General features: G+C 37.5%; 1 protein-coding gene and 1 long non-coding RNA gene across 2 annotated transcripts in view; one reads left to right on the top strand and one right to left on the bottom strand.

The window, feature by feature from the left end:
* LOC120519024 overlaps positions 1-27,981 on the top strand; it is a 126,567-nt gene that overhangs the window by 72,087 nt on the left and 26,499 nt on the right. The gene's annotated exons all lie outside the window — the stretch shown is intronic.
* On the bottom strand, positions 40-3,553 carry LOC120519022 (homeobox protein SIX6). Its single transcript, XM_039742105.1, has 2 exons — positions 2,824-3,553; positions 40-813 (listed from the first exon to the last, which is right to left on the bottom strand). Exons 1-2 carry the CDS (start codon positions 3,393-3,395, stop codon positions 648-650), a joined length of 738 nt encoding a protein of 245 aa, XP_039598039.1. The 5' UTR covers positions 3,396-3,553; the 3' UTR covers positions 40-647.

The raw sequence follows: 27,981 nt of genomic DNA, 5'->3' as shown, positions 1-27,981 counted from the left end.
ACTAGATCATTATATTCCACATTTTTAACACCAGACGTTTTATTCATTTGTCGTTCCTGAAACAGCATGATCCACTAACTATAGCGCACGTGCTCTACAATATTCACCTGTGCACAAAACAAGCAAAATAAAACAAAATTAAAAAAAAAAACTAACATAGCATTTTAAATAAGTAAATAAACATTATTTATAAAACTTTAAAAGTAAAGTAAAAATATAACAGCGTCTTCTTTTCAACATGAAATACCCACAAGAGTTAACAGGGCACACCCCTCAAAATGCTGCAGCTTTGCATATTGTTTTGAGGCGTCGTTTCCAAAAAAATCCTTTTTTTATTATAAAGGCTTTAAAAGTCGGTCCTTAATTCTCATTTTAAGATTACAGTCTGGTACTGTAAAAATAATAATAAGAGTAATAATAATAATAATAGTAATAATAATAATAATAATAATAATAAAACAAAAATAGCAGAACATTTTAAGACAGGGTATTCTGATGATATCCTAGCATTTTGGCAGCCATCCTTGAGGCTCATTCTGGAGCAGTTTGCTAGGGTTTTGAACAGGCACTGTTTATGGGTTTAATTTTTTTCTCTCTCTCTCCTTGCTTTTATCCCTTATTTTTCGGAGATCACCAATGACGGATTGTCAGATGTCACATTCACTGTCGCTAGATGTGATGGAGATGGCGGAGGCTGCTGCCTTGCTGGACAGGCTGGCTTCGGGACTGGAGGCGGCCCCGAGTCGGTCCACTGCGGCCTCGTCCTCCGTCAGAGAGCGTACCGAGCCCTGGGACAGGACCTGCTGCTGCAGCCTTTGCAAGAGAAAAAGACATCTTGATAAGAAAAGCACCGCTGAGATGTATACATTCACTCCACAACAACAAAGCACAGTGTTTAACGGAGAACAAGTGGGGGGTGAGGGCTAGGGCAGTGGTGGGCTAGTTGTGCGTACGTGTGTTGGATGGTAGTAGTGTGTGTGTGTGTGTGTTGGGGGTGGGGGTGTGCAGAGGATATCACGAATGGATACACGAAGGATGTGATATTTAGGTGATCGGATTTCATTGTTCAGGTGAGGCAATGGGAGAAGCTCATTCAAATGCCCGGATTAGACAAAACGGCCGAAGCTCGTTTATGTTGAATAAGCAACACTTTAATCAAGCAGAACGTCTAACAAAAATAACAAAATGTATATTATTAGATGCAAATTGCTTAATGCTAAATTGTATACGATTACATGGTGTTCTTAGACATCAAATTAGAGGTAATCTGCGTGTCCTTTGGTTAATACTGACGGCAACATTCTTGTGCATTGCAAATTCCTGTAGACTGGGTATTCCCTAAATATGTGTGGGCAGCCCAAAAGTGTGCGGTCATCTTTACAGTTAAACAAGCATTTAAACATCCTCGGTTCTGCAGGATGAGATGTTTACTTGTGCTTCTAAGGTTGCTTTAAAGATAATGCAACATTTACAAGATCAACAAGACTTACGTCTCAAGCACGTTCATGACATTCTATACGAATTTATAACTCTTAATAGATTGTTGGCACATTAAATCTTTATTAGAATCAGAATATTTATTAAAAAGTGCTTACTTAAATTTTGCCGTCCAGTTGTTAAAAATTACACGTTTTTTTAAAAAATAAATTAACAGCTTTATTTGTAATATTGTTTTATATAATACTGAATAAAGAAGTGTGACGCAAGTAAGCTATATATACATGTTATATTTACAGTACAGTATATTTTTAGATCCCTGAACATAAATATTCTGGCTACAAATTATATGCTTTTAAAAATAATGCATAAACATATGAACATTACACACGCAGACATACCGTTCTTCTTTTGTTTCTTTCTTTTTTCTTTAAATTTGCTTAAAACTCATGGTATATTTTACGCACCAACATACTGTTGAATATTATTGTAATTAAAGTAAAGCGTTTGGTGAATTTCTGTTATAAGACGGCCGCATATTTAAACTGTACATAGTTTTAAACTGATGCATATTGAAGAAGTAAATGATAATTAGTGAGATAATTCTTGATTCCTTATAAGTGTTCTGCTAAAATTTAATATACACGACTGAAAAAATAACAGTCAAGTGAAAATTGGAATTATTTAGCATTTCTCCATTTATTTTATAACCCTGCTATGAAATATTTATGGCCAATGGCTGAATTCCTTTACACTATAGGAGATGCTTGAAGTAAACGATTAATTGCGTCTGATATTAAGATGCATGCAAATAGCTCCTAAGAGCGCAATCGACGTAAATATTGTGAAGAATTTAAGCGTAAAATAACTTTTATTAACACGCACGCACGCGCACACACATACACACACATACGCTGTTTGCACGGATGTGGTTATGCTAGAACTGAAGTATACGTACATACATGTAGTTTTCAATGTATTCTGAATTAGTATCTTTCGTAAAATATAGATGAAAGCAATATCGATGTCTAACATACGATATATAACGGAGCGCTTAAAATCGAAAAACAGGGGTCAGCGCTTATTTAATAGAACCTCTCTCTCGGATCCGACATCAGATAAGGACATTTGAATATAGTAGTTCAAATTCTTAATATTTACGCGCAAAAAATTACGTTAGCACATGCTGTATACAAAAAGGTAAGCAAAGGACGAACCTGTATATTTGCGACCCGTCAGAGTAAAAATGCGACAATTTCAGATCTTAAGTAATTTAACGTGATACACAAAACGGCGAAAACATTGCGCGATGGAGTACAACAAGGCACTTTGCTGCTGCACAGTGGAGATCACAGAGGATTTTGAGAAGCGGGTATATTCACACACCTGTTCTTAGCGGCCGCCGCTCTGTCCCTTTGTCTGCGGTTTTTGAACCAGTTCCCCACCTGTGTCGGTGTAAGTCCGGTGGCCTGTGCCAGCTCTCTTTTTTTGCTGGGGTTGGGGTAGGGGTCTTGAAGGTACCATTCCCTAAGCAAGTGTCTGGTTCTCTCTTTGAAGCAATGTGTTTTTTGCTCCCCATCCCAAATGGTTCGGGGCAGAGGAAACTTCTTCCTGACTCTGTACTTGTCCACCGGTCCTAAAGGGCGACCACGGAGCTTCTCGGCTTCTTGATAATGTGCTTCCAGCCAGAGGGCCTGTAGCTTGGCGTGGGAGTCCTTGGTGAACTTGTGATTCTCCAGGATGTGGTAGAGCTCCCTGAAGTTGCCAGTGTGAAAGGCCACGATAGCTCGGGCTCGTAAAACCGACTCGTTCTTGTTAAGCACCTCGCAGGCGGCTGGGGCGACCGGGAGGGACCAGAGAAAGCGACCAAGGCGCTCGATATCGCCGCTCTCCTCTAATGTCTCACACACCCCAGCTACCTGCTGGGGGCTGAAATTCAGTATGGGTAGCTGAAACATGGAGGCTTCTCCTTCTCGGATCCAGACGCGCGCACGCACACACAGCAAAAAAGGAAACCCCAAAATAGACAATCCAAAGTCAAACAGATGAACCGTTAAACACTAAAGTGGAGAACGATGCCCTCTGGCTGGCAAACAGCCTCTCTGGATGAACTTGGTTGCTTGATGTACGCGGCTATACAACTCGATCCGAGATGTTTTTGAAGAAAAAAGGGCATTTCGGCTGCGCTGATTTTCTATTGGACTTGGCAGATTGGTTGCGTGGTTGCCATGGATGCATGTCAATCACTGTCAAGTTTGCCAATCACGCGGAAAGGGGCGCAAAGAGATTTCAGCACCTCCCAGAGCTCGACAGCGCCTGTTAAAAAATAAACATTTTGACCTTTGCTTCCTGCATCTAAACATACAATAGATTCGCAAGTCTTTATAAGCATAAATTCAAATTTGCATATACCGCAGGCCCCCTCAACATAACTGCAGACTAAAGAATCACGGTACGATGTTACATTTCATCCAATACAACTATCATATCTCGCATAATATAATACTGCACGTAATACATTAATAGGTAATAATTACCGATAATGTAGCAAAATTACACTTACTGTACGTACGTTTAGGTTGACTAACAACAAGTGAATGATTACATGGCCTACAGATACACAACCCTACTTTATAAAAATTTGAATATTGTGCAAAATTAATAAATAAATAAACTGCGACAATTATAAAACTTTAAAAACACCAGATTATCTGACGTATGTTATGTCTTGAAATCATTACTCAAATTAATAGCTTAAGACAAGAAAAAGGAAGTCGAAACTACAAAAGGATAAAGTATACAATATAAATGGATACATTCTAAGTGTTTAAAAATAGAAATACACATAGAAGGGATCACCTGGGATCACATCCGAAACAGTGCAATGATTGTACAACTGTCACAACATTATGTTAAAATACAATGACCTTTAATTTTACCTACAACTAAATTTGTATCGTTTTCTCAAGATTAAACATCTATTCATTTAGAATTCACAACAAAATGCAGCAGATTAGTTTGTGTCACCAGATATGAGAGAGAGATTAAAGCATTTTCCCTAGTAGTTACAAATATTCGTCGGACTATTGGTTGGATTTATAATTTCATTCCAAACGCAAGATTCATGTGCAGCACTACTGAGTATTTTTTCGGTGTTTTTCCACCGAGGGCAACTGTTGTTCAGAAACATTTTTTTTCCAAGGGACTTAACATCAGAATTATGAAATTAAGGATGATGTGAGCAGTGCAGACACAGCGAGAGAAGAGTGCGAAGTCACAGATAGGTCAGGTCACGTACATTTACTAGAAATATTCAAATTTTACATATGTCTTGTTTTCGACTTTTTTTTTTGCATGGCATTAGAATTCTATGAACTGTAAACCACCAGAAACTAGTCAAATAGAATTAGTCTTTAATTTGTTGGAAGAAATTGCCTAACGGACACGTTTCCAATAACAAAGTACGTTAATTTCAAATGTCCTGCATTGGGTGCGTTACAACAGCTGTACGTGTAAGTCTAGCGAATGTGTAGCAGCTGATGGAACCACTTTCTATATGGTATATCCTGTTGTCTATTTAATTTATTAGTAACTGTGTGGATGGCTTAAAGTGAATGGGCAATGCAGATGTCTATTTATCTTACCGTAAGCGTTTGCATTATATAAATGGAGCGGTAGGCAAGGCGTATAGAGTTTAAAACGTTTATTGCACGAAACAAGATAGACTAAGGGTAAGAGAAGCACACAGAGGCCGCCTTTTGGATTTAGTATCAGATACAGTTTGTCTTGTGCTCAGGCTGATTTAGTAAATAAGAAGGCCGATAGATAGCGCAGATGGTTTGAAGTGTCGGGTCAGATTATCGCATGGCTGAATTCAGAGGAAAAGTTCATTCTGACGGAAAACCCTGATATTATTTTCACAGATCTACACAGTTCAATTGAAGAACCCCCTTCAGGCCATTCTGCATGATTTATACGACGCTCATGGCTCGGGTTATGGAAATGCCTTCTGTACAAAAAGCTGCTCATTTTAAAACAGTCCACTGGGGCATTAATAATATCCGTTATGTACAAGTGTAACGTCCGTCTTCCCAGAATTTGGAATATTCGAACAAATGAAACTCGTGGAAAAATATATGATGTGTTTATTTTAACAAAAACGATATTTTATTTTTATAAAGCTTCTGTAAGCATTCATTATAGGTTTAGTTTTTAAAGAACGTTGTAGGCTTCCTCATTCTTTTTGTAACCAAGAGTCGAGGACTGAACGTGTTACAGTGTAATTTTTCAGCTCCACTGTCTTCCCATATTTCGACATTTTCATCACTGAAATTGACTGTAGTGTTAGCATTTTGTCGTCTCACCATCTGTATGTATCCGTCTTTCTTTCACAAATGGGAATAATCTGCATGCTTTCTATAACGAAGGTGACAGTTTTGTGAAACGCAGAGGTTACCCATCAAGTTCATGGATTCAGCGGGTCACAGAACAAATGCAATAAAGTCTTTTGTGACACGCATGAAAGCTACAGTTCCAAAGAAGACACGGAAAGATAAAATATAATAATAATAGTAATTACAATGAAAACAAAATTACACCGTCTTGTATTTCTGTTAAGAACACATTTTGAAACTCAGTTAATAAGTCACAAAGAAACGTATGTCTGTAGTGTTTTATATATAAATAAAACTGCAAGGCGGGTATAAGAAATTTCTGACACTATTGTTTTAAATTTTATACTGTTCTAATATTATCAGCCCCTGGCATAAACGTTTACGATGTATAGTTTCATTTTGAAGATCTACTTATGATTTTCTATGCCAATTATTGGTTTGTTTCCTATTGGCGAGTGCGTTAGAGAATATACATTTATTTAAAGCAGTCTTCTGCAGGTTTTCTTTATTATATTTTAGAAAGTCTCGTAGTTCTTTTTAAATATGCTAAGATCATGACGTTGAGTGTGTTTTCTTTCTTTGTTTAAAAAACATAACATTAAATATTTCAATGTCGGATCTGTGTAATATTTCAGCAATCTTGGCTTGACTCGAATCAGTGCGACATTACAAGATGACGCTGAATGGACATTTAGAAGCGCGAGGCCGATTAAAAGAACCGGAGTTTTAACTAGACGATATAAGGCGATTACATACCGCAGTATTGTCACACCCAGGTCTTTATCTGAACTTGGAGACTGAACCACAATTGAGATTTAACAACAAATTGAGGAGGCTACAGTTTTACAGTTACTCTTAAAGCTATCGGTACTTAATGAATGTTAGAGAGCGGGCACAGAGCCGCATATACGTTGTGATCATCTTAAATAAATGCATTCGTTGTGATGCAAATTAATGAAAAAATAATCTGAACAATTTATTATTAGCATAATATCTTTAACTTTATACGTGTATTCTGTAATGCTTCAAAGAACTCTGTGGGTGACAGTTTCTGAAAATGGAGAAATATAAAACAGTGATTGTTCAATTTAAGAAAATATCATAATTGTGGGTCTCAATATTGAAAATTCCAGGAGAAATAAATACAATTTTAAACAGTAATACTTCAAATTTATTTAAGTCCAGCATTATCTTTTTTAGAATAAAATATGCAGCATGTACTTTAGGTTATTTTGTGCTATGATAGAGTAAATGACGGATATCTATCTATCTATCTATCTATCTATCTATCTATCTATCTATCTATCTATCTATCTATCATTATATAGTGCCTTTCGTATCTATCTATCTATCTATCTATCTATCTATCTATCTATCTATCTATCTATCTATCTATCTATCATTATATAGTGCCTTTCGTATCTATCTATCTATCTATCTATCTATCTATATGGAAGTCGCCACACATGAAGACATTTTATTAAGAGAATGTACGGTTTAAATCTTTATTAAACACGTATTTTAAACCTGTGCATCTTTGTAATCGCATGTATACCACAGACGTTCATAATAGTTCCACCTTTCAGTTCAGGGATAAAGCATAAATTAGCCTAGATCAAACCATCTATTTTCTCATTAATTACTTGTTGTCTAATTGTCGCACGAGAAAAATAAAATAAAAACGCTGGTAATAATCCGAATGTTACTAAATTAAAAACATCATTAAAAGTTAAATAGATTTTGTACTTTTTTTTTAAAATGTGCAACTTCAAAAAACAAAATGGGAAGTAATACACGAATTATTAAATGAATTGAAGGTGCATTTCCTATTTTGCCAAGCTGTTGTTTGTGGTGCTATTTGTAAAAAGCCCTTTATAAAATAAATTCATTTTGACCGATGTACGGGTCGAAAAGCACAATCAGCAATTTGTAAACAAGTTACAATATAAATAATGCAGTCTATCTGAAGGATCTAATAAAAAGATTACTATTGTGAATGGTTAAGCTACAACTGATTTTCATGAACAAATGGTTTATTTTCTTTTACGTATTTGTTCTAGATATTAACAATTATGCATAAACGTCACGGACATTAATGAAATTTAATGAAAGTGCTGACCATAGGTGTTCCTTTCATATCTATCTCCACTTGTAGTAACTTAAGGAATGACAAAAGATACTTTTGACGATTACCATTTTAAAGGGGCTGTAATTACCTGTCATCAGTTTGATCCGATGTGGTTTTATACATTGGAGACATTTTCTTGAAGTTTATGTGGAATGTGTTATGTACTTTTCTTTTCTGACAATTCCCCCATCGCCCCTGGATTTTTTCGAGCATGTCATCTAACAATTTCGAAGATAGTGTGCATGTCCTGCCATTCCGTCCAGTTTAAAGCTGTAGAGTGAGACAATTCCAGTTTTGCCAGCAGAGGGCACTCAGCTCGTCTCTATCTGTCGTCACGACATCATCAAGAGCCCAAGGGACAAATGTGGCATTTTCATCGCATGTGTAATTCTGTCTTAAACTGCACTCATTTGCAACACACTGAATATTTAATTATAGAAACACTACAGCACAGATAAGAAGTGGGATATGCTATGGACGATTTCTGCATTCATTTTATGCCTGTTTCTTGACAGCAGAAAGAGAATGCCTTCATGCAGATTAATTTATCTACCAGAATTTACACCTGTATAATCTACATACTATAAAGGCAGAATCTTGTTTTTATATATAATGTGCATCTCTGGAAGTTTTAACTCTCCAAAAAAAGTGCCAGAGCTTAATTTGTGCTAGATATGCAAACAGCACCATATGCTGTTATTTGATGTGTGCTGCACTTCTCCCATTAGAAAGAGGAAAACATCTAAATTACTGTGACACTTTACTTTTTGTCTTTGTTTATATTACACTGACGAGTCAACATGATGTAAATAAAACATGTCATTGTGAATTAGTGCTTCAAAATGCACCACTGTACGTACAGGTTGATTTTGCTGTATGATTATGAAGTGTCTGAAATATAATCACTGCGGTGGGCTGGCGCCCTACCCGGGGTTTGTTTCCTGCCTTGCGCCCTGTTGGCTGGGATTGGCTCCAGCAGACCCCCGTGACCCTGTAGTTAGGATATATCGGGTTGGATAATGGATGGATGGATGAAATATATTCAAATGTGTGTGTGTGTTTGTGTATTTAAATAGGTGAAATAGCTCTCTCTTTTAAGATTATCAACCCTCTCCTAGTACACCTCAAGCTTTCTACTGGGGTTCTCATTTTTAGAAATGTCCTCTCTTCATGTTCTCTACCCATCACGCTGGTATCCATAATGAATATGTTACATACTACATTACAGGTGCCTGAATATGGCAAACACAGAGATGCCACTTTGTAAGAGCATGCAGTTATACTTACTGCAATTTTGATCCTCAATACTTTAGCTTGGAAATCTCAAGCCTTTCAGCCTCTCTTCCTCCGAGAGACACGACATTCACAGCAGAGTAAGTAGAAAGGATAAATATCTGGATAAAACTTAAAATGGCTCACAAAAGACACATCAATCACATCAATAATGATGTTTAATTGCCCTTTCCCCTTTATCTTAAAACACCTGCTCAGGTGCTGACATCCATATTAAATGTATCCAATACTCAAGTCTCCTACCTTGTTTTTGTGTGCTGGTTGGCTGCATTGCTTATGACCGACCGTCTGTGCTATGATATTCACAAGTTTTCTTTTCATCTAGGAAGAAAAATAAAAGATTTTCATTCTTGTTTAACATGGGCTTTCAGAACCTGTTGGCTCGGCTATTCACGATAACCTATTCAAAACATTCCCCACATAATATTTCAACCTTCTGAATGGTTTTCATTATAGACATTTTTTCAGTTACTTTTAAATCAATGTGAAATATGTTGATAATTCACGTAAAAATGACATTTATGATATGGTGCCTGTGATCATCAGGGGCTTGGTTGCAATATTTTTTTTCTTAATGTACATTGTTTTTACATAAGAAATGTATCTGTTTGTGATCTTAATATTCTTAACTTAATTATAAAAATGATCATCAAAATTCTTATATTTTGCCAATGTTTTAATATTTCCACTCTTCCTACTATAATGTACTATTACATAAAATAAATAACATTTCTTAGACATACTTCATACTTTATTATTCGCCTAGCATAAATATTTGAAACAACAGTATGAATAAATGACTTGCAGACCACCTTGTCCTTTAGTACAGACCCCCCTAAGCAGGTGTTCACATGCAGTACATGTCTACAATGAGAGCACACACAGGGTACGGGACTTACACAGGACCAAGCAGGGCCTGAACACGCGTCCTTAGGTTCTAAAGTCCTACATTGAAGCCACAAGGCCACACTATCTGTCAAAATACGTAGTTATCTTTTTTAGGTTGTGTATTTAGAGCATGCTCTTTTAAGGGCTACATAATGGTGTAGTGGTTAGCACCACAGCTTTGCAGCTCCAGAGTCCTGGGTCAAAATGCCAGCCTGGGCACTGACTATGTTGAGTCTAAAGGTTTTTCACAGGGTTTTCCCAAAGTACCCCATTTTCTGCCAACCTGCCAAAGCCAGTTGATCAGGTTTTTAAGAAATTAGCAGAACAATGAAATGTTTTTAACATTTTATCAGCAAAAGCTTGGGTGGGAAATTAGAAAAAAAAAGTACCCTGATCTAAGGACAACAGGATTGCATTGATAATTTCCTTAAAAAGCAGAAGGTGAAGTTCAAATGCAATGTTATTCAACTGTAAAACTCTTGGATGAGTTAACATAGGGTAGCCACTGTCTATAGTGGAATTATTTCGAAAATAAAACATTCTGTATAAGCACAAAGCATATCTGAATACTCTGCCGTTATGCCAATTTAGATAATTTCTTGTGCTGAGATAAACAATGAACGTTATACCTCTGCACATTTCTGGCTTAGTCTGTTGGCATGCTACCATTTTGTGCACACCATTTCTACGATGGTATATTAAAGTCTTACTCTAACTGTCATCAGGAAAGCATAATAATAATAATAATAATAATGTACAATGATGGCTGTTCTAAGTACTGTAGATTAGCTACAACAGTTTTTCATGTCAGGAAAACAGTTTGCTACATTTTGACAAATTGTGAGCAGTGAAGACACAACACTTTACCACCATGTTATAACTGGCATTGTCTTTTTATGTGTTAAGGTGGGCCAAAGGCATTGATGAAAATGGGAGTCCCTATGATGAGCTAAATGATTCAAAATATAAGCAAAATATACAATTAACCAGTATCTTATACACATAATTTGGCCTCAATTACCATTTTAGTTGGAGCTGAATTAATGATAAACACACTAGAATAAGCATTGAGGTATGAAGCCTCATATTTATCAGTTATGTCTTCCAATCTACTGACGTATAGGTTTGAACAACAATGCAAAGAGTGAGTAACGGGGAGGAAAAAAGCACACTTAACACTAGTTGGCCTGTAAACTTATAAAAGAGAAAGTGGATGCTGAAAAAGGAAAGATGCACTCAGATAACTGAACACAGCAATAAAAGGAGCTCTTGTATTGCAGATAACCACACCAGAGAGAAAAAAAAAAACCTCAGCTGTCGGTAAATTACAAAACTATTTACGCCGTAAGGCTATGATGACAAACGGGATACCCATAAACAATTTTAACACAAAATATTTCACAGAGGAGAAACACGGAGTATAAGTTGTTGGGCGGCTGTTCTTTTTAACGGCTTGATTTGCAGTTTTATCTCTGCTGTGTTTGAGATGTAGTTACAATAGTAAGCCTTGCTCTATCTTTGATGCACGTGCCTTTTAAAAGGTCATAAATAAAACTTTATCAAACTTTATAAAGCCTAAAAGCAATTCCGTCGGCGCGTTGGGGACGAGTATAAAAAAGTGCGATTAGTAAAGGAGTGAAGTGGGCGCGAGTGAAGACATCCGACCATAACTTACTGTGAGTCCCATTGCACAGATACCTCTGGAATTAGCGTAACGAAGCCCTAAGAATCGGGGATGGGATTTTTGTTCTGAAGTCGGGTGGCTTTGCTTCGACCTGCCTGTGCCAGCTCCAGAGAGCGCTCCTTTCCTACGTATTCAGCCTCATTTGGTGTTTGAGAAGGAATATTTTGGAAAATTCAGCACAGAATGAACACAATTGTTTTTTCTTATTTGTACAATAGTTTTTACTCAGTAACGCCCTTAACAACAGGCAAACTGGATCTTTCTTTCTTTCTTTCTTTCTTTCTTTCTTTCTTTCTTTCTTCGTGTATTAAAAAAGTCAGACCCCCGCAAACAACGTAGAACACCATTAACTTCATTCCTGTTTATAACAAGACGAAAGGTTTAACAGAGGACTAAGCAGCTGAAAACTTTTGACAAACAAAGCTGAGACGTTGTAAACAATTTCAATTTTCGATGAAGGCCGTTTTTAACGTGCCAATTAAATTAGTAAATGCATCTACCAAAAGAACCAACACTAAATCATCACCCGTTAGTATTCTTTGAACTATAAAATTCAAATGAGCAATACATGATAACGAAGTGATCGGTATTAACGTATCATGCTAACGATTAGGCGTTGTTTAAAGGGTCAACCCGGATAAACCTAATATTAGAAGTGCAGTCACCACGGGCGGCATGATGATGTAGAAGATACCATTTGTACCCCGAAAATGGTGGATTTTAAAGTGCCCCCGCCTACCCCCCAACTCCTTATTTTCTTAACGCTAATGAAATATTTTTTCGAAAATAGGTAGTGGACTTATTTATTACTTAGGAATTTAGCTATTGTTTTACATAGTATGCTTACAGCCAGGTCAAATCAAAATCAAGGCGACAACTGCACAATGAATTTAGGAGTGTGAATGGAGACGAAATCTTGCCGAAAGTCCTCCAGAAACCTTCATAAAACCATTTTTCCTTAAATATTTCATTAGGACTCAAGTTTCTTAGTTGCGTTGTCCTTTCGGTTTAATCCAAACATTTTTTTTACTCTGTGTGAAAGTGAAAAGTATACAAAACAAAACGCATTTAAATAACTAAAACAAATGTTTCAATGGTATGCACATCTGCACACTTTGAGCTGCTACTCATCTGCTCTTAAAGCTTGTGTAATTCTAAAAGTCTGCAAAAATCCAAATTGTGGTTTTCCTTTCTTTTGATTGCGTTTAAACAAACCATGTTTCAAGGAACCATTACCCTTTCATACTTAATGTCCGGGAATTATTGGGTTGATCACCCAAAAATGTCTTGGTGTTTATTAGATCGCAGTAGAATCGCCTTGAAATGTCCAGGATCTAAGGCATTTGAAATATGGCAACAAGGCAGGGACCCTTAAAGACAGAAAAACAGAGTGACCACCAGCGTCACCTGAATTTGTATTGGTTCTAAGAAAACATTTGCAGGTGATGGACTGTGATTAAGTGCTTGCTTATATATATATATATATATATATATATATATATATATATATATATATATATATATATATATATATATATATCCACACACACACACATATATATATATATCATGTTTATAGGGGGCTCCGCCCAATACTCGCTACGCTCGCCCAACCCCCGTGTTTGGTTTACCAGATATACAATTTAAAGAGATTGTTATTTTCGTAGAAATTGTTACATATGCGTTATTTTCCCTTTTGTAAATACAATACTTGTCCTTTATTTCTTGCCCCATGCGTGGTTACATCTCTTTCTCGCCAGATGTATAATGCTGCTAGCTTTGTGAATAGGGGGGGCTGAACGCACGCTAACGATATGCCGTCGGATCATCTGCTGTCTTTTTGCTGCTTGTGAGCTGCCCGTTCTGCTTGTGGCATGTCGTTGTTTTAAGAGCTGGAGCACATGATGCTTGTCTGCCAAAAACAATCCCACAACTGATAGGTAAGATGTCCGTGGACTTGTTTTAAATGATGGCTCACTGCCTTGTCTCGTGTGACGTTGTAAAAACAATAATTGTCCTTTATTTCCGGCCCCGAGCGTTATTAAATCTCTTTCTTGCAGGACGTATAATTCTGGTCGTGTTGTGGATGGGGGTGCAGCTGCTCTTGCGCTGCCCTTTGATTATTTTAAAGCCTGCACAGCCGCTGTCCTTTTTGCCACTTCATGTCTCTGCTGCTCGCATTGTGCTCGCTTCTCCTTGATCATAAATATACACCTGACCGAATTGTGTTTTCTTTGAAATTAAACGTGTAGTTGCTTTAACTGTTGCGGGACCACAGATTCTCATAGCGTATGGTCTATTATTGTGCAAATCTATGTTTTGTGCATTGAATGATGCGAAGGCGAAAAGACTTTGCTTTCTGCTCTTTGCCTTTGATTTCTGACCTCGCTTTGTCCTGCTATTTTTTCAGTTACACCTGGTCCTGATGATTAATTTCCTTTTGTTTGCGCTAATGCGATCTTTCAGTCGACCACGTTTTATTTATAATGTATTGTCCTTTATACGCTTTATATGCACTGAGACCCCCGTATCTGTGTGTGCTGCGTGCCTTTACACTACTGTTTTTTTAATGGTCGTAGTCTGATATTACTTGTAAGTATGTCTTGCAAGAATCTCATGTTCTATATCCCCGGGAGAAGCTCAGTGGCCATTCTCTTTCGTCTAGTGGGTCTTTTATTTGTCTTCCATGATCTTAACGTGAAGATCACGTATATCTCCTAGTCATTCCCTCCCACAGGATTTTTTTATTAAAAAAAAAAAATATATATATATATATATATATATATATATATATATATATATATATATATATATATATATTTACACACACACACACAAGTGCCCTCACTTTTATATTTTCGTTGAAAACGGTGAAGGCAGGCAGAGTAGGAGCATTAAAAAGTTGCTTCGCACAGAAAGGTGAGTAGAAAAGTGATGTAATTTGTTTTTGAAACTCTTAATAAACAGAGTTAAAAGTGTGCGGAAACTTTTTGAACGTCCCTTATATATTTTTTTTCCTTTGCATAATGTATTCTAATAAAAAAAAAAAAATAAATTATGCATGAGAAGCAATTGAGTTAGACTCAAAGCATCAAAAATTCAAACGTCACGCTATTGCAAGTTTTCTTTTTCTTTTTCTGAACATTGCACAATTTCCTTTTCTAGATGATGAGTGTCCAGCACAATCCATTACATTTTTCGTACCCTGTTTCCTGAGTAAACAGCTTCCTTGTTAAGGGAAAAAATATTTGATGCAAGCACAGGAAATTGCAGAAAAACCCCATCCAATGCTTACACCTCTTACCAGCATTCTCCTCTATACCCCTAGTTCATAGTACATACGATATGCGGATATTTGCAGCCATTTTTTGGCAGCCAACCCTACAAACCAGAGTAAATAAGCTTCTAGTCTTCTTTATGAAAACTACTGATGTAGTCGTACACTAATGACAGTCTTGGCTGAAGTCTTTTATGATCAAGCTGCATGAATTAATGTTAGTATTAACATATGTGACTCTTTACATTTTAAAGCTTTGTTCCATAAGGGTAGAGAAGGTAGTGGTGGTAGATCATATCCTGGGAAATCGTCAGCTGAAGTATGAGGTTTTCTTTACACATGTGCTCCAAGCCTAGAAATTAGCAGTAGCCATCATTGGCTAAAAAGGCTTCAAACCATCAAACATTTAGAGGATACAAGTACTAATGTCCCTTCACAAAGGTTAGTGTTGCTGCCTCATAGCTCCAGAAGAGCTCTAGCACCTGGTAAATTTTTTTTATGCATCTGTGTGTTTTTCTCTGGTGCTGCTCTAGTGGTTCTCTGGTGTTCCCCTCATCAACATGTGTTAGTTTGACTGTGGCCACGATTGTAGTTTTGTTTGTTAACATTTTTTATTTTTTTGTAGATTGCATTTTTGTATCATTTGTAAATTTGCCCAGTCCCTTTTCCTGTAGTTATATACTTAGGTCCTGTTTAAAGCACTTGCTGCCATAGCCTCACTACAGAGGCATTAGCTACCTACACCAGGCTTTTTTTAGCCTCCCTTTTTGTAACTTTTTTGGTCTTTTAGCCACAATCGCTTTGGCTCTCTGAATTTTTTCACTTTTGGCATTTGTTTTCTAGTACACAGTTTTGATTGGAAGATTTGGTTTTGTCTTTGTTGTTTTCTCCTTATTTGTTTTGTTCTTTTCTTTAATATTGTTATAATTTGATTGTGTTTTGTAAATTTATTGCAACTTTGTTTTTCATTTTTTCTTCAATGTTCTGGTTCATGAAAGAATTTTGAAGGTTGCTGAATCTTATTTGATAACATGTTGTTGTAAACACGTCTATTTAATAAAGTTCAAAATATTTTTAATGTCTTTCGAGCCATTTTGCATTCTGCCGGCGGCGCCATTTTTGTTTAGTGTGTATACTGTTGCTAGCCATGTTGCTATGCAGAATGAACAAAGGTCACGACCTGTGATGTCATGGGTTTAAAGGTATAAAGATTTATCCATCCATCCATTAGCCAACCCGCTGAATCCCAACACAGGGTCACGGGGGTCTGCTGGTGCCAATCCCAGCCAACACAGGGCACAAGGCAGGAACTAATCCTGGGCAGGGTGCCAACCCACCGCAGGGTATAAAGATTTACCTCAATGATTTCCTGGTTTTCAGAGTTCTAGATAAAAATCTTTATTGGCCAGTGCATTTTGTTTTTTGATCTTCTGCTTATGACTTAGTGCTTTGTATTCTTTTGACTTTGGTTTGTGGTATTTTTGTTGAGACTTAACGACAGATCATTTCAACTTTCAGGTTTCATTAAAATGCATTAAAAATCTGCCCCAACATTTTCTGTGGCAGAGTAGATATTTTGGTTTCTCATGTTTTTAATATATGCAGTCTTGCTCTTTAAATTTTTCTTAAACTTTATTCTTTCTCTTGGAATTTGCTAAATTGAAAAGTATTTGAGTTTTGGAATTGTCTGGTTCTTTGGTTGCCTGTTTGATTTGCTTGTTTGTTTTGGTGGGTCCTCAGCCCCTTTTTGTGCTTTGCACACTCTTTTGTGAGTATTTCAGGAGCCATAAATGGACTTGCATCCCATTCTAGTTTGGGCTCTGCTTTGTATAAGATGATACTTCACTTTATAACTCTAAAATGAAATAAATGTGCCCAGACATTAGGCAGACAGTGTGCTAGTACTCTGAAAGATGAGATTTGTTTCTGCATTCTATTATAAAAGGCATAACCTTAACCTAGTTTCACTTTTAAAAATTCTGCATATTTTACAAAAACATACTTTTGGGACAAAAGAAAATTGTTGCCTCTATTTGCTTGATTTTTATAAAACATCTACGTAAGTGGCTTTTAATTCTTTGAACACAGCCTCATCTTCTAGAGTACCAGTATATATTTAATAAAAGCCTTGATATATTGTTTCGTTAAACCACTCTGTGTTTAAAAGCTGTTTCAAAAGGGGTGCTCCTTCAAAAAGGCACAGACTGACTGAAGATGCAAATTCAAGCAAATCTTTTTTGAATCTTCTGCATTTTTATTTGGTGGTAGTTGACCAGAATGCTGGACTCTGATTCCGATCCAAATAATTTCAGTGTATGCTCACATGATATCTTTAGGCTCAGTTTTCTCCCCCATTTTAGAGACATATAGTAAATCTAAAGGTCATGTCACATTACATGACTTTTCCAGTGGTGTCCACTTACATACATCATTTATATAATCTTAATGTAGTCTGACATACTTAGTGACTCAGTCCAACTAATCCACAGCTCACTCTAACAACAGGTTTGATTTTATCTTAAAGTCAGTGGGACTGGCTCTGTGTATACGGGAGCTAACAATCAGTGACCACTCACCCACAAGTATAATGCATACAATGCAGCTACAAGGAATAAGGAATGCAGGTGTTTTCAAGCTCGCAAACAGAAGAGAGACTCATCTGTAAGATATCTCATGTTTCACATACCATAACAGAATGTTTAAATTTAAAAAGAAGGGGCCCAGATTGTGGCTGAACTTGATCTACCTGTAAACCCTGATCACAAGAAGCAGCTCTGTCAGGCAGCATGTTATTGGCTGTCAGAAAAAGGGGCAAGCACCCAATATTTGAGAAACTTTGAAGGAAAGTCGACATGTAGTCACGAAATTGAACATGCCAAGTGATTGTCAGCCATTTTGATTGACATGCTCCAGTGACAAGACCACCGCCTTCTGTTGTCAAGATTGACACCCCCTTTGACTAGATAGAAGTTGCGTAATGTGACAACGTCTTTAGGCTAATTGGTGGCTCTAGACTGGTCTGGTATCATTATGTGTAAATGTGTGAATGAGTGTGTTCTGTGGATCATACGCATCCTGTCTTGGGTTGGTTTGAACCTTACGCATATTTTCTAACTAGATAGGCCATTGCTCCCCACAAATCTGAAGTAAAAAATGCATACTCATAAAATGTATTGATTCTTTACTCAGTAATGAGAAATTCAAATCCACTGAAATCCAGCAGTCACAAAGTTTTACAATTTCCATCAGATTCGATAAAATACATTAAAAAATGCATTGGTAGCTTTTAAAATATTATACATTTAAAATGTACCTCTATGCATTTACAGTAATATTAGTTTTAAGTTAGGAAAACATGTATTGCTATTTCATACCTCGAGATCTCTCTACCTTGAGAACTTCATAAAAGAGATCCATTATCTTGTAGTGATCATACTATATTGATATAGCAGCAGCCATACAACATACACTTCAGAAGAGGTCATCCACCTGAAGGTAAGCATGCTTGGATGAAAGGGCCCAAACAGGAAAAGCTTTAGTTGCTGCTGGAGGAGGTGTTGGTGAGGCCAGGAGGGGGACACTTATCCTGCATTCTGTGTTTGGATCCCTATGCCCAGTTCAGTGACAGGGACACTATGCTGTAGAAATGGCACCATACTTCAGGATCTGGCTCTCTGTTGTCATAAAAGATCTCAGGGTATCCTTTATAAAGAATAGGGTTTATCCTGATCTCCAGAATAAATTGCCCAACTCAGCCTAGTCATTCTGAGTCCCCAGTCATCCACCGTCACTAATTGGCTAACAATCTCTTGCCCCTTCACCAGCTAATTTGTAGTGAGTGTATTGGTGCAAAATGTCTGCCGTCGCATCATCCAGGTGGATGCTGCACATGAGTAGTGGTTGAAGTGGGTTTCCATTCTCTACGTAAACTGCTTTGGGTAGTGAGAAAAGCACTATATAAATGTAGTTTATTACAGTATTATTATTATTATTATTATTAAAAACAGATAATATTTACCCTCGAGTTCTTAAGGAGGCTAGCAAGTACATACTGTATATAAACCCTTGACACATATTTTCAAGGAAGTCACTGTGCGCTGGAGAGATTCCGAAGGACTGGAAAATGGCAAATATCATCCCATTATATAAAAAGGGTGACAGGGCAGATCCAAATAACTCTAGCCCAGTAAGCTTAACATGCGTCACAGGAAAATTAATGGAAGGAATTATTAAGGATAAGATTGAGCAACAGCTGGCAAGGACAGAAGTTATTAGGAACAGTCAGCATGGGTTCAGAAGAGGGAGGTCACATTTCACTAACATGCTGGAATTCTATGAGGAGGCAACAAAAGGATACGATTAAAGTGGAGCTTATGATATTATTTATCTGGACTTTCAGAAAGTATTTGATAAGGTGCCACATGAGAGATTGGGCATCAAACTAAAAGAACCGGGAGTTCTGGGTGATGTTTATAGATGGGTGCAGAATTGGCTCAGACACTGGAAGCAGAGGGTTATGGTGCGAGGAGCCTCATCAGAATTGGCTGATGTTAAGAGTGGTGTTCCACAGGGGTCAGTGTTAGGGCCCCTGTTATTTTTAATAAATATAAATGATTTAGATAGGAATATAAGTAACAAGCTGGTTAAGTTTGCAGATGATACCAAGATAGGTGAACTAGCAGATAATTTCAAATCCGGTATATCAATGCTGAAGGACTTGGATAGCATGCACGCTTGGACACATTTGTGGCAGATGAAATTTAATATCAGTAAATATAAAGTATTACACAGAGGAAGTGAAAATGTTAGGTTTGAATACGCAATGGGCGGTTGGAAAATTAAGAGTACACCTAATGAGAGGGATTTAGGAGTCATAGTGGACTCTAAGCTATCGAGTGTTCAGAAGCCATTAAGAAGGCTAACAGAATGTCAGGTTATATAGCACCTGGATGTGTGGAGTACAAGTCCAAGGAGATTCTGCTCAAGTCTTTATAACACACTGGTGAGGCCTCATCTAGAGTACTGTGTGCAGTTTTGGTCTCCAGGCTACAAAAAGGACATAGCAGCGCTAGAAAAGGTCCAGAGAAGAGCAACTAGGCTGATTCCAGGGCTACAGGGGTTGAATTATGAGGAAAGATTAAAACAGCTGCGCCTTTGCAGTTTAAGCAAAAAAAGATTAAGAGGAGACATAATTGAAGTGTTTAAAATTATGAAAGGAATTAGTACAGTGGATCGAGACGGTGACTTTAAAATGAGTTCATCAAGAACACAGGGACACAGTTAGAAACTTGTTAAAGGTAAATTTCGCAAAAACATTAGGAAGTTTTTCTTTACACAAAGAGCGATAGACACTTGGAATAAGCTACCAAGTAGTGTGGTAGATAATAAGACTTTAGGAACTTTCAAAACTCGACTTGATGTTTTTTTGGAAGAATTAAGTGGGTAGGACTAGCGAGCTTTGTTGGGCTGAATGGCCTGTTCTCGTCTACATTGTTTTAATGTTCTAATGCTTTGGGTAGTGAGAAAAACACTATATAAATGACATTTATTATTATTATTAAAAACATTCTCTTTTATACATCGGATGCAGAAAGGTGCAAACAAAGAATACACCATAATATGACAATTCTAGTCACATTTTGGATGTGGCAGGATAAAAAAAGGCTTGTCCAAAGGCTAGGTTTAAACTATTTATTTTGCACTCACAGATAAGGACAAGGGGTCAAAGCAAAAAAAAGAGACAAAGTAAAAACCAGTAAGTTAATGGCACCAGGTGAACAAAAGCAAAATGCTAGACAAAAGCTACAGTCAAAATCACGAATGCTGAAAGTCAGGACTGATGAGTGCTAAACTAATTTACTAACAGGCCAAAAAAAATTATTCTGGGTATTTGTGTGCCCTTCCATTTACCGGTCCACCAATTTATGACCCCATGTAATTAAATGCAGGGTAGCAGGAGTTAGAGCCCATCCTGGTGTAAGGGCAGAAGGCAGAGACGAACCCCAAATGGTACACAAGCCCACTGCAGGACTCACTCATATGGCTCACTCATATTGGATTGATCAACCAATGTCTCACATCTTTGAAAAGGTACAGAAAAACCATGGTGCCCAGAAAACACCCAAATTGACAAGTGGAGAACACATAACTACTATACAGAGGGTGCTGAGGCTGGAATTTAGACTAGAAGTTTGCAGTTATGAGGCTGCAGTGGAGTATTATGCCACGCTCTCGGTCGATGATTAGTAAAATAAGCATTCATGTATGTGAGAGATGAAAGTTTACTCTGGCGCTGATCGAATTCTATGCAGTTAAGTTTCAATTAAATCTGTCTAATAAGAATGTTTTAGGTCTGGCACAGTAGTCAACATTAAAGTAGACACAGTGAAAATATATAAATGATGTTTATTAGATGATATAATGATATCATAGTGATAATATATAATAATATATAGTGATATTTATTAGATGTACACAGCTGTTGTAACTTGTAGCCACACTTTGCCACTCAGCTTTATGTTTATTTTTTCTTTAATGCTTTCATAGTGTCTGCTGCTGCTATTTTTACACTTCCCTTTAATGCTCATGGCCACCGTCCCCTACCTCACACAGATAATGCCTTAAGCGTGCCCTAAACGTTCTCTCAGATAGATGTTCACTTCTAGGGATAAACTCGTATTAGTCAGTCCGGTTTATCCAGAGTGCCTTAGGATGTCTACAAATTCACTTTCTGCACAGCTCTTCTTAATTTAGTACAGTGTAATGATTGTATTGCTTTCTAACTGTGTCCACAAATCAGCAAATATCATATCCACAAAATGCATGGAGCTCATTTTTGGAAAGCATCTCACCATGTTGTATCATAGTAAGTTATATGTAACTTAGCTCAGTGATATCTTCATTTTAAAATTTGACAAAACTTCACTTTTATGATTAAAAGGGTTGGTCAGCCTCAACCCTTGAAAAATGTTCTGGTAACTTTGTTGAGATAAAGGTTCTTCGATTAGAAACAAGAAGCAACCTGCTTATTACAATTAAATAATTTACCAAAGCCAGGTTACACAATGTGCACATTCATCTTATATAATGGACACCTAACACAATTCATGTAATCCTTCTACCAATCACATGATAATGATCACAAAGCATTTTCATTTTGAATATCATCCAAGGATGTTTTGCAAGTACAGCAACACAGAACAACTGTTTGGAATCTGTATGTACACTCAGTGGACATTTTTTAGATACACCTGTTTGTAAATGTAAATGGCTGACTCCTCCAAATGGCCAAATTCCGTGCTTGCAATTCAGTACACATAGCAAGTAGACATGTTTAAGAGGTTTAGATGTTGTTTGACTAAATATTAGACATACGATCAAAGTGAACTTGACTATGCTATAGCTATTGTTGCCAGATGTGGTGGTTCTAGCATGTTAGAAACCACTTTCCTCCAGGGATTCTCACACACTTCAGTCTCTAGAAGTAACAGAGGATGGTGACACAAGCAAAATCAACATGCACAGAAAAGCATTTCTGTTGGTGAACACACCTTGTCAATGGGAGAGGTCAGAGACAAGTGGCCAGACTTATTCAAGCAAACTGAAATCCGAAAAACATTCAGATCAAAGCTCTATACAATGATGGTAGGCAGAAGGGCATTTCTGTATGAAGAATGCATTGCCAATTTCTTTTATACAGCACCTGTTTTATCATGCACCCTCAAAGGATCTATTTTAATTACAAATATTACAGAAAAAAAACTTTTATGTACCCGTTCCATTTTTAAAAAATATTAAAACAACGCACTGTATCTATGCTAAATTATTTTATTAATTTTCAGCCAACAAAGCTGACAGTTAATAATCATTATACTGAATCTCAACAGAGACAAACTATGGCACACACAGCCTGGAATCCTGTTTACAGAAGTGAGTTATGCCATCTCTCTGCTATCAGATAATATTCCCTAAAGTTCATGATCAACACTTTAGCAAATGCATGTGTAGCTGCATCTTTTCCAGGTTCCCAAAGTCAATCAGCTATTGAGCTGGCAAGGTAGGATCCAGTATGAGTCAAACTCGTAACAAAAGAAATTTATCAGTCCAATAAAGTTCATTTTAAATCACAAAAACTTAGAAAAAAGTTATTACACACAGAATACAAGGGAAAAAAGGTTTCTTCTCTGTTTCATTACAAACTTAGCTTTCTCCTGTTAAACTTCAGTTAATTTCTATACTCAAATGTTGTTACTTTAATATGGCAAATTTCCATAGGCCTCACTTTGGTACGTTAGCACATTCGGTATGTTCAGTACATTCAGCACATTCAGTATGGCTTGAAACTGTTTGCCCTCCATGTCTTACCAACTGCAAGGCAGATCATAAACTGAACTTGTCTGTAGTCAGAATGACAAAAAATTATTAGAATATCCCATTTATAATTTAGCTTGTATGGGTTAGAATAGACCCTATCATTGACTATGCATTAATATATATAGGCAAACATTTAAACATAACTAAGAAAATCCTTCTATCAACTTAACATAACCTAACTAACAAATGGCTCTTACAGTATGCCTTCTGTAACAGACAATATGTAACGTATAGTGCGAATTCATCATGTTGTGGGCCACTTCACATATTATAGAATGGACAAAATGATGCAGTGATAATTCTTTTAAAATACTTGCTCAATTATTCATAATTCCTGAAGCAACTTTAATTAAAAACAGATATAACATTTTACAATTAATTCTGCTCAATCTTCTGTCTGCTTGCACTCCTATTGTCATGAACACTTACTAATGTGCAGAAGGTTTATTTTCAAGGCAATAACTGGATCATTCACTCAGTCTGATAAATAAGAAGTCTGGTAAAAAATATTTGCAACCATTACTTATATAACTCATACAAGAAAATAAAGTATTGCTAGTGCATAATGAACACTGTTAGCATACATACCTGGAATGTTTCTGTTTACCACAGTGATAAAGGATTAGCTTTTGTTGCTAATACTTTTACTATAGCCACTAAAGAAAAGAAAGTACAGCTCAGAGGTTGAGTAAAAGGTTAACTAAAGTTATTTGTTGCGTCATGTACCTGACATTTGCTTGATGATCTGTCTTTACATTGTTGTTAAAGCAACAACAGTTGCTTCTTCTGCTTTACTGGGAATTATATGACCAGGATTTGGGACCTGGCCATATGTTTTCAGGCAGAAATTTAAATTCCCAAGATTGTTTCAAGTATTAATTGATGCAGAGTTTTCAGAAATATAAATTCATATGGAATGCAAAACCACCAAATCTCTTACCTGGTCTATATTGTAATCATGAATTTATTTTTATTGTATGCACTACCTCACCATTTATGTATGTATGTATATATGTATGTTGTCAGGGATGCCAGGGGCAATGACCCAGCCGGGATGCCGTGAGGGACCGGATGTGGGTCTGCGCCCACCTTGGATCACGTGGGGGCCGCCTTCCTGGTTGCTTTGGGGGCCACGGGTTGAGGGCATGGAAGCCCCACCCTGCAGGGGCCCATGGTTACCGACAGGAGGCGCCCCAATGCCTTGGGGACCTGTTACCCCAGCACTTAAGAATTAGAAGGACACCTGGAGAGCTGCCAGGAGAACAGCCGGCACTTCCGCCACGCTGGGGTGTGGCCAATGGGGGAGTGTTGGGAACCACCTGGAGCTCATCTGGGAGCATATAAAAGGGGCCGTCTCCCTTCATTCAAGGCTGGAGTCGGGTGGAAGGAGGACGAGGCACGAGAAGAGTGTGGAGGCGGCCCGAAGAAAAGGCATTGAGTGGCCAGGACTGTGTGTTGGGGGTATTTGTGTACGGACTGAGTCTGAGTGACTTAATAATTGTAAATATTATTGTAAATAAATACGTGTGGTGGTGATTAACAACATGTCTGCCTGTCTGTGTCCGGGTCTGCTCCACAATGTATGTATGTATGTATGTATGTATGTATGCATGTACCCAGTGGATGTGTTTATTCATATATTTATTTCATGGTCTCAATCCCGTTCAGCTAAATATGCAAAATGTTTCAGAGCAAAATTACAATTTTAAATTACAATCATAATTATAGGGTGGCACGGTGGTTTTACTGTTGTTTTGCAGTAAAGAGACCAGGAGTTCATGCGTGGAGTTCTCATGTCCTCCTAATGTCCATGTGGGTTTCTCACAGATGCTCCTGTTTCTTTACACAGTCCAAGGACATGCAGGTTAGGTGACCATAGTGAGTGTTTTCTCTGTTATGGACTGGTACCCTGTCCAGGTATTGTTCTTACCTTGTTCCATTCCTAGTGATTGCTGGGAACACTGAACGCTGCACTGTATAAGTGAGTTAGGAAAGCGAATGCATGGATGGATCTCAACTATAACTATACATAGAAGTCATGATCATTTTAAACCAACTGTTTCAGTGTGTTTGATTTAAAGGGTAAAATTAAGGAAAATATATGTTAATTGTCTGTGACCTCTAAATTTGATTAACAGCTTTTACTCCAAGCAGGTGGGCATGCTAATATTCTTTTATTGTAACACTGTGGTCCAACAAACACAGATGCCACATTTTCTGGTCTTATTTTGAGTTGGACTGCAGATATTACGTTAATAAGCCAATTACTCACTAAACACATTTGTTGTTTATTTTAGCATTTTCAATTTTAATATTTTATTGTTAACAGTGTTTTCTTGTTGGACTTGTTTTTGCTGTTTGCTTCTTCCTATGTGTCAAATTCTCTGTTTAAAATTTCTGAACAAAAATTAAAATACAAAAACATTCACATGCCTACTTGCAATATTTGTAAAATAAAGCAAAATCAGTTCATAGATTAGTTCATAAATCTGTAAAAAATAGTTAATTTATTTTTCTCTAATTTCAATCTTCTGTAGGTGTTATTATCCAGCTAATGTCTCCTTCATGTGCTGATGCAAACAGAAAACTGATGACACAAACCTAACAAATGTTTTCTGACAAATCTGATTTCAAAAAATGTGCTGTTATAAAAGCAGCTTTAAACAGTGAAAATATCCTGAATTCGTTTCAGGTCAAGTCAAGTTGGGGAGCATGCACTGGTACAGTGTGTTGCCACACTCACTACACGACGAAAAAGCTTGGGATCCAGGTTGGCAACTCCCCAGGCAGACACGCGGTCCAGTCCCACCCTCCAGAAATGACCCTCTATCTGCCGCAGCCAGGTGTTACATGGGTCACCCCTTGGCCTGGTCCAGCCACTCGGGTCCCCAACAATCAGGATCTTACGAACTGAATCACCCATGGGGAAAAGCACCACATGGCCATTGTGCCGTAACTGATGCTCCCTCACAATGCAGGTAATGTGCCTCATTCGGGACTCCATGAACAACCGCTCATTCAACACGAAGTCAAACCAATGGTACCCAAGGATTTTCCGGAGAGACACAATACCAAAGGAGTCCAGTCTTTGTCTCAAATCACTGGATGGTGTCCATGTCTCGCAACCATTTAGCAAGACAGGAATCACCAGGGGCCTCATGTATAAATGGTGCATACGCACAGAAATGTTGCATAAGAACCTTTCCAGAAGCCAACTTTGGCCAGAAGCCAAGAGAGTAAAACTCAAAAGGGTGGTTATAAATTTAATTGGAGTAAATCGAGTAAATATGTACTTGAACTTCCCCAACAGATCATTTTCTACCCCCCCTCCAATTCCTATTGTAAGGCCTTTTAACTATTTTTGCATCACTTTATTATTCATGTTAAAAGAGACTGAAGAGATTACTTTCAAAAAGTTGAGTACATTACCGTGATTGATTTATGTAAGAATGGGCGGCACGGTGGCGAAGTGGTGGCGCTGCTGCCTTGCAGTTAGGAGACCCGGGTTCGCTTCCCGGGTCCTCCCTGCCTGGAGTTTGCATGTTCTCCCCGTGTCTGCGTGGGTTTCCTCCCACAGTCCAAAGACATGCAGGTTAGGTGGATTGGTGATTCTAAATTGGCCCTAGTGTGTGCTTGGTGTGTTTGTGTGCGTCCTGCGGTGGGTTGGCACCCTGCCCAGGATTGGTTCCTGCCTTGTGCCCTGTGTTGGCTGGGATTGGCTCCAGCAGACCCCCGTGACCCTATTCGGATTCAGCGGGTTAGAAAATGGATGGATGGATGGATTTATGTAAGAGAGGTGCTATCTCTAAAACACCACTAGGCACCCTGTTTTTGGTGTGATGCACGTTTGCAACTTTGATCTTTTTATAATGGAATGTGCATCACCCAAAGGTTAAACATTTGGTTCTAAACTTGGTCAGGGTGGATGGTGACAAATCACTTCATAACTTTGAAGTTTATTATTGGGCCTTGGGCTTTTTCCTCTGTACACCCCCTTTTTGGCTTTTCATCCAATCCATTCCATCTCTGCTTCTATCACTTCAGATATTTCTTTTAGTCTGCACCAAATATATTATAGCTCCAACAAAATAGATTTTATTATTTTATACACATCTCAGAATTTTAGGAAAATCTGGGTTTTGTGCAAAAATGGTATTCGCAAACCCTGTTTATTACAATAATGCTCTTAATATTGTCAGGTGTCCCATTTCTTTTCCATTTTGGTCCACTTTACATGTAGGTATTTGTACACTTGATGATCTTTTTTTAGGGTGTCAGGGTTCCTTTAATTCTACAAACTTTCACCTAACATGTCAATGTCTTCCTCTGCTTTTTTCATTTACCTACAAATAAGGTCAGTTCCAAAAACATGCAGCATCTTTCTTTTGACCCCTATTTCATCTCATCTGAAATTGACATCTCAGAGAAAGAAGAACAACAATTGAACAAAATGTATTGCAACTAAGCAAAGATGTCGTTTGAGGGTGTTGATGAGGTGAAAGAAGTT

The sequence above is a fragment of the Polypterus senegalus genome, chromosome 18 (genome assembly GCF_016835505.1).
Source record: "Polypterus senegalus isolate Bchr_013 chromosome 18, ASM1683550v1, whole genome shotgun sequence".
NCBI lineage: Eukaryota > Metazoa > Chordata > Cladistia > Polypteriformes > Polypteridae > Polypterus > Polypterus senegalus.
The sequence above is the reverse complement of the archived record's forward strand: the minus strand, read 5'-3'. Positions and strand labels throughout refer to the sequence as shown.

Coding starts and splice junctions, on each gene's coding strand:
- LOC120519022 (XM_039742105.1), bottom strand. CDS start 3,395: ATGTTTCAGCTACCCATACTGAATTTCAGCCCCCAGCAGGTAGCTGGG. Junction 814..2,823: donor GCGGCGGCCGCTAAGAACAG/GTGTGTGAATAT, acceptor TCTCTTGCAAAG/GCTGCAGCAGCAGGTCCTGT.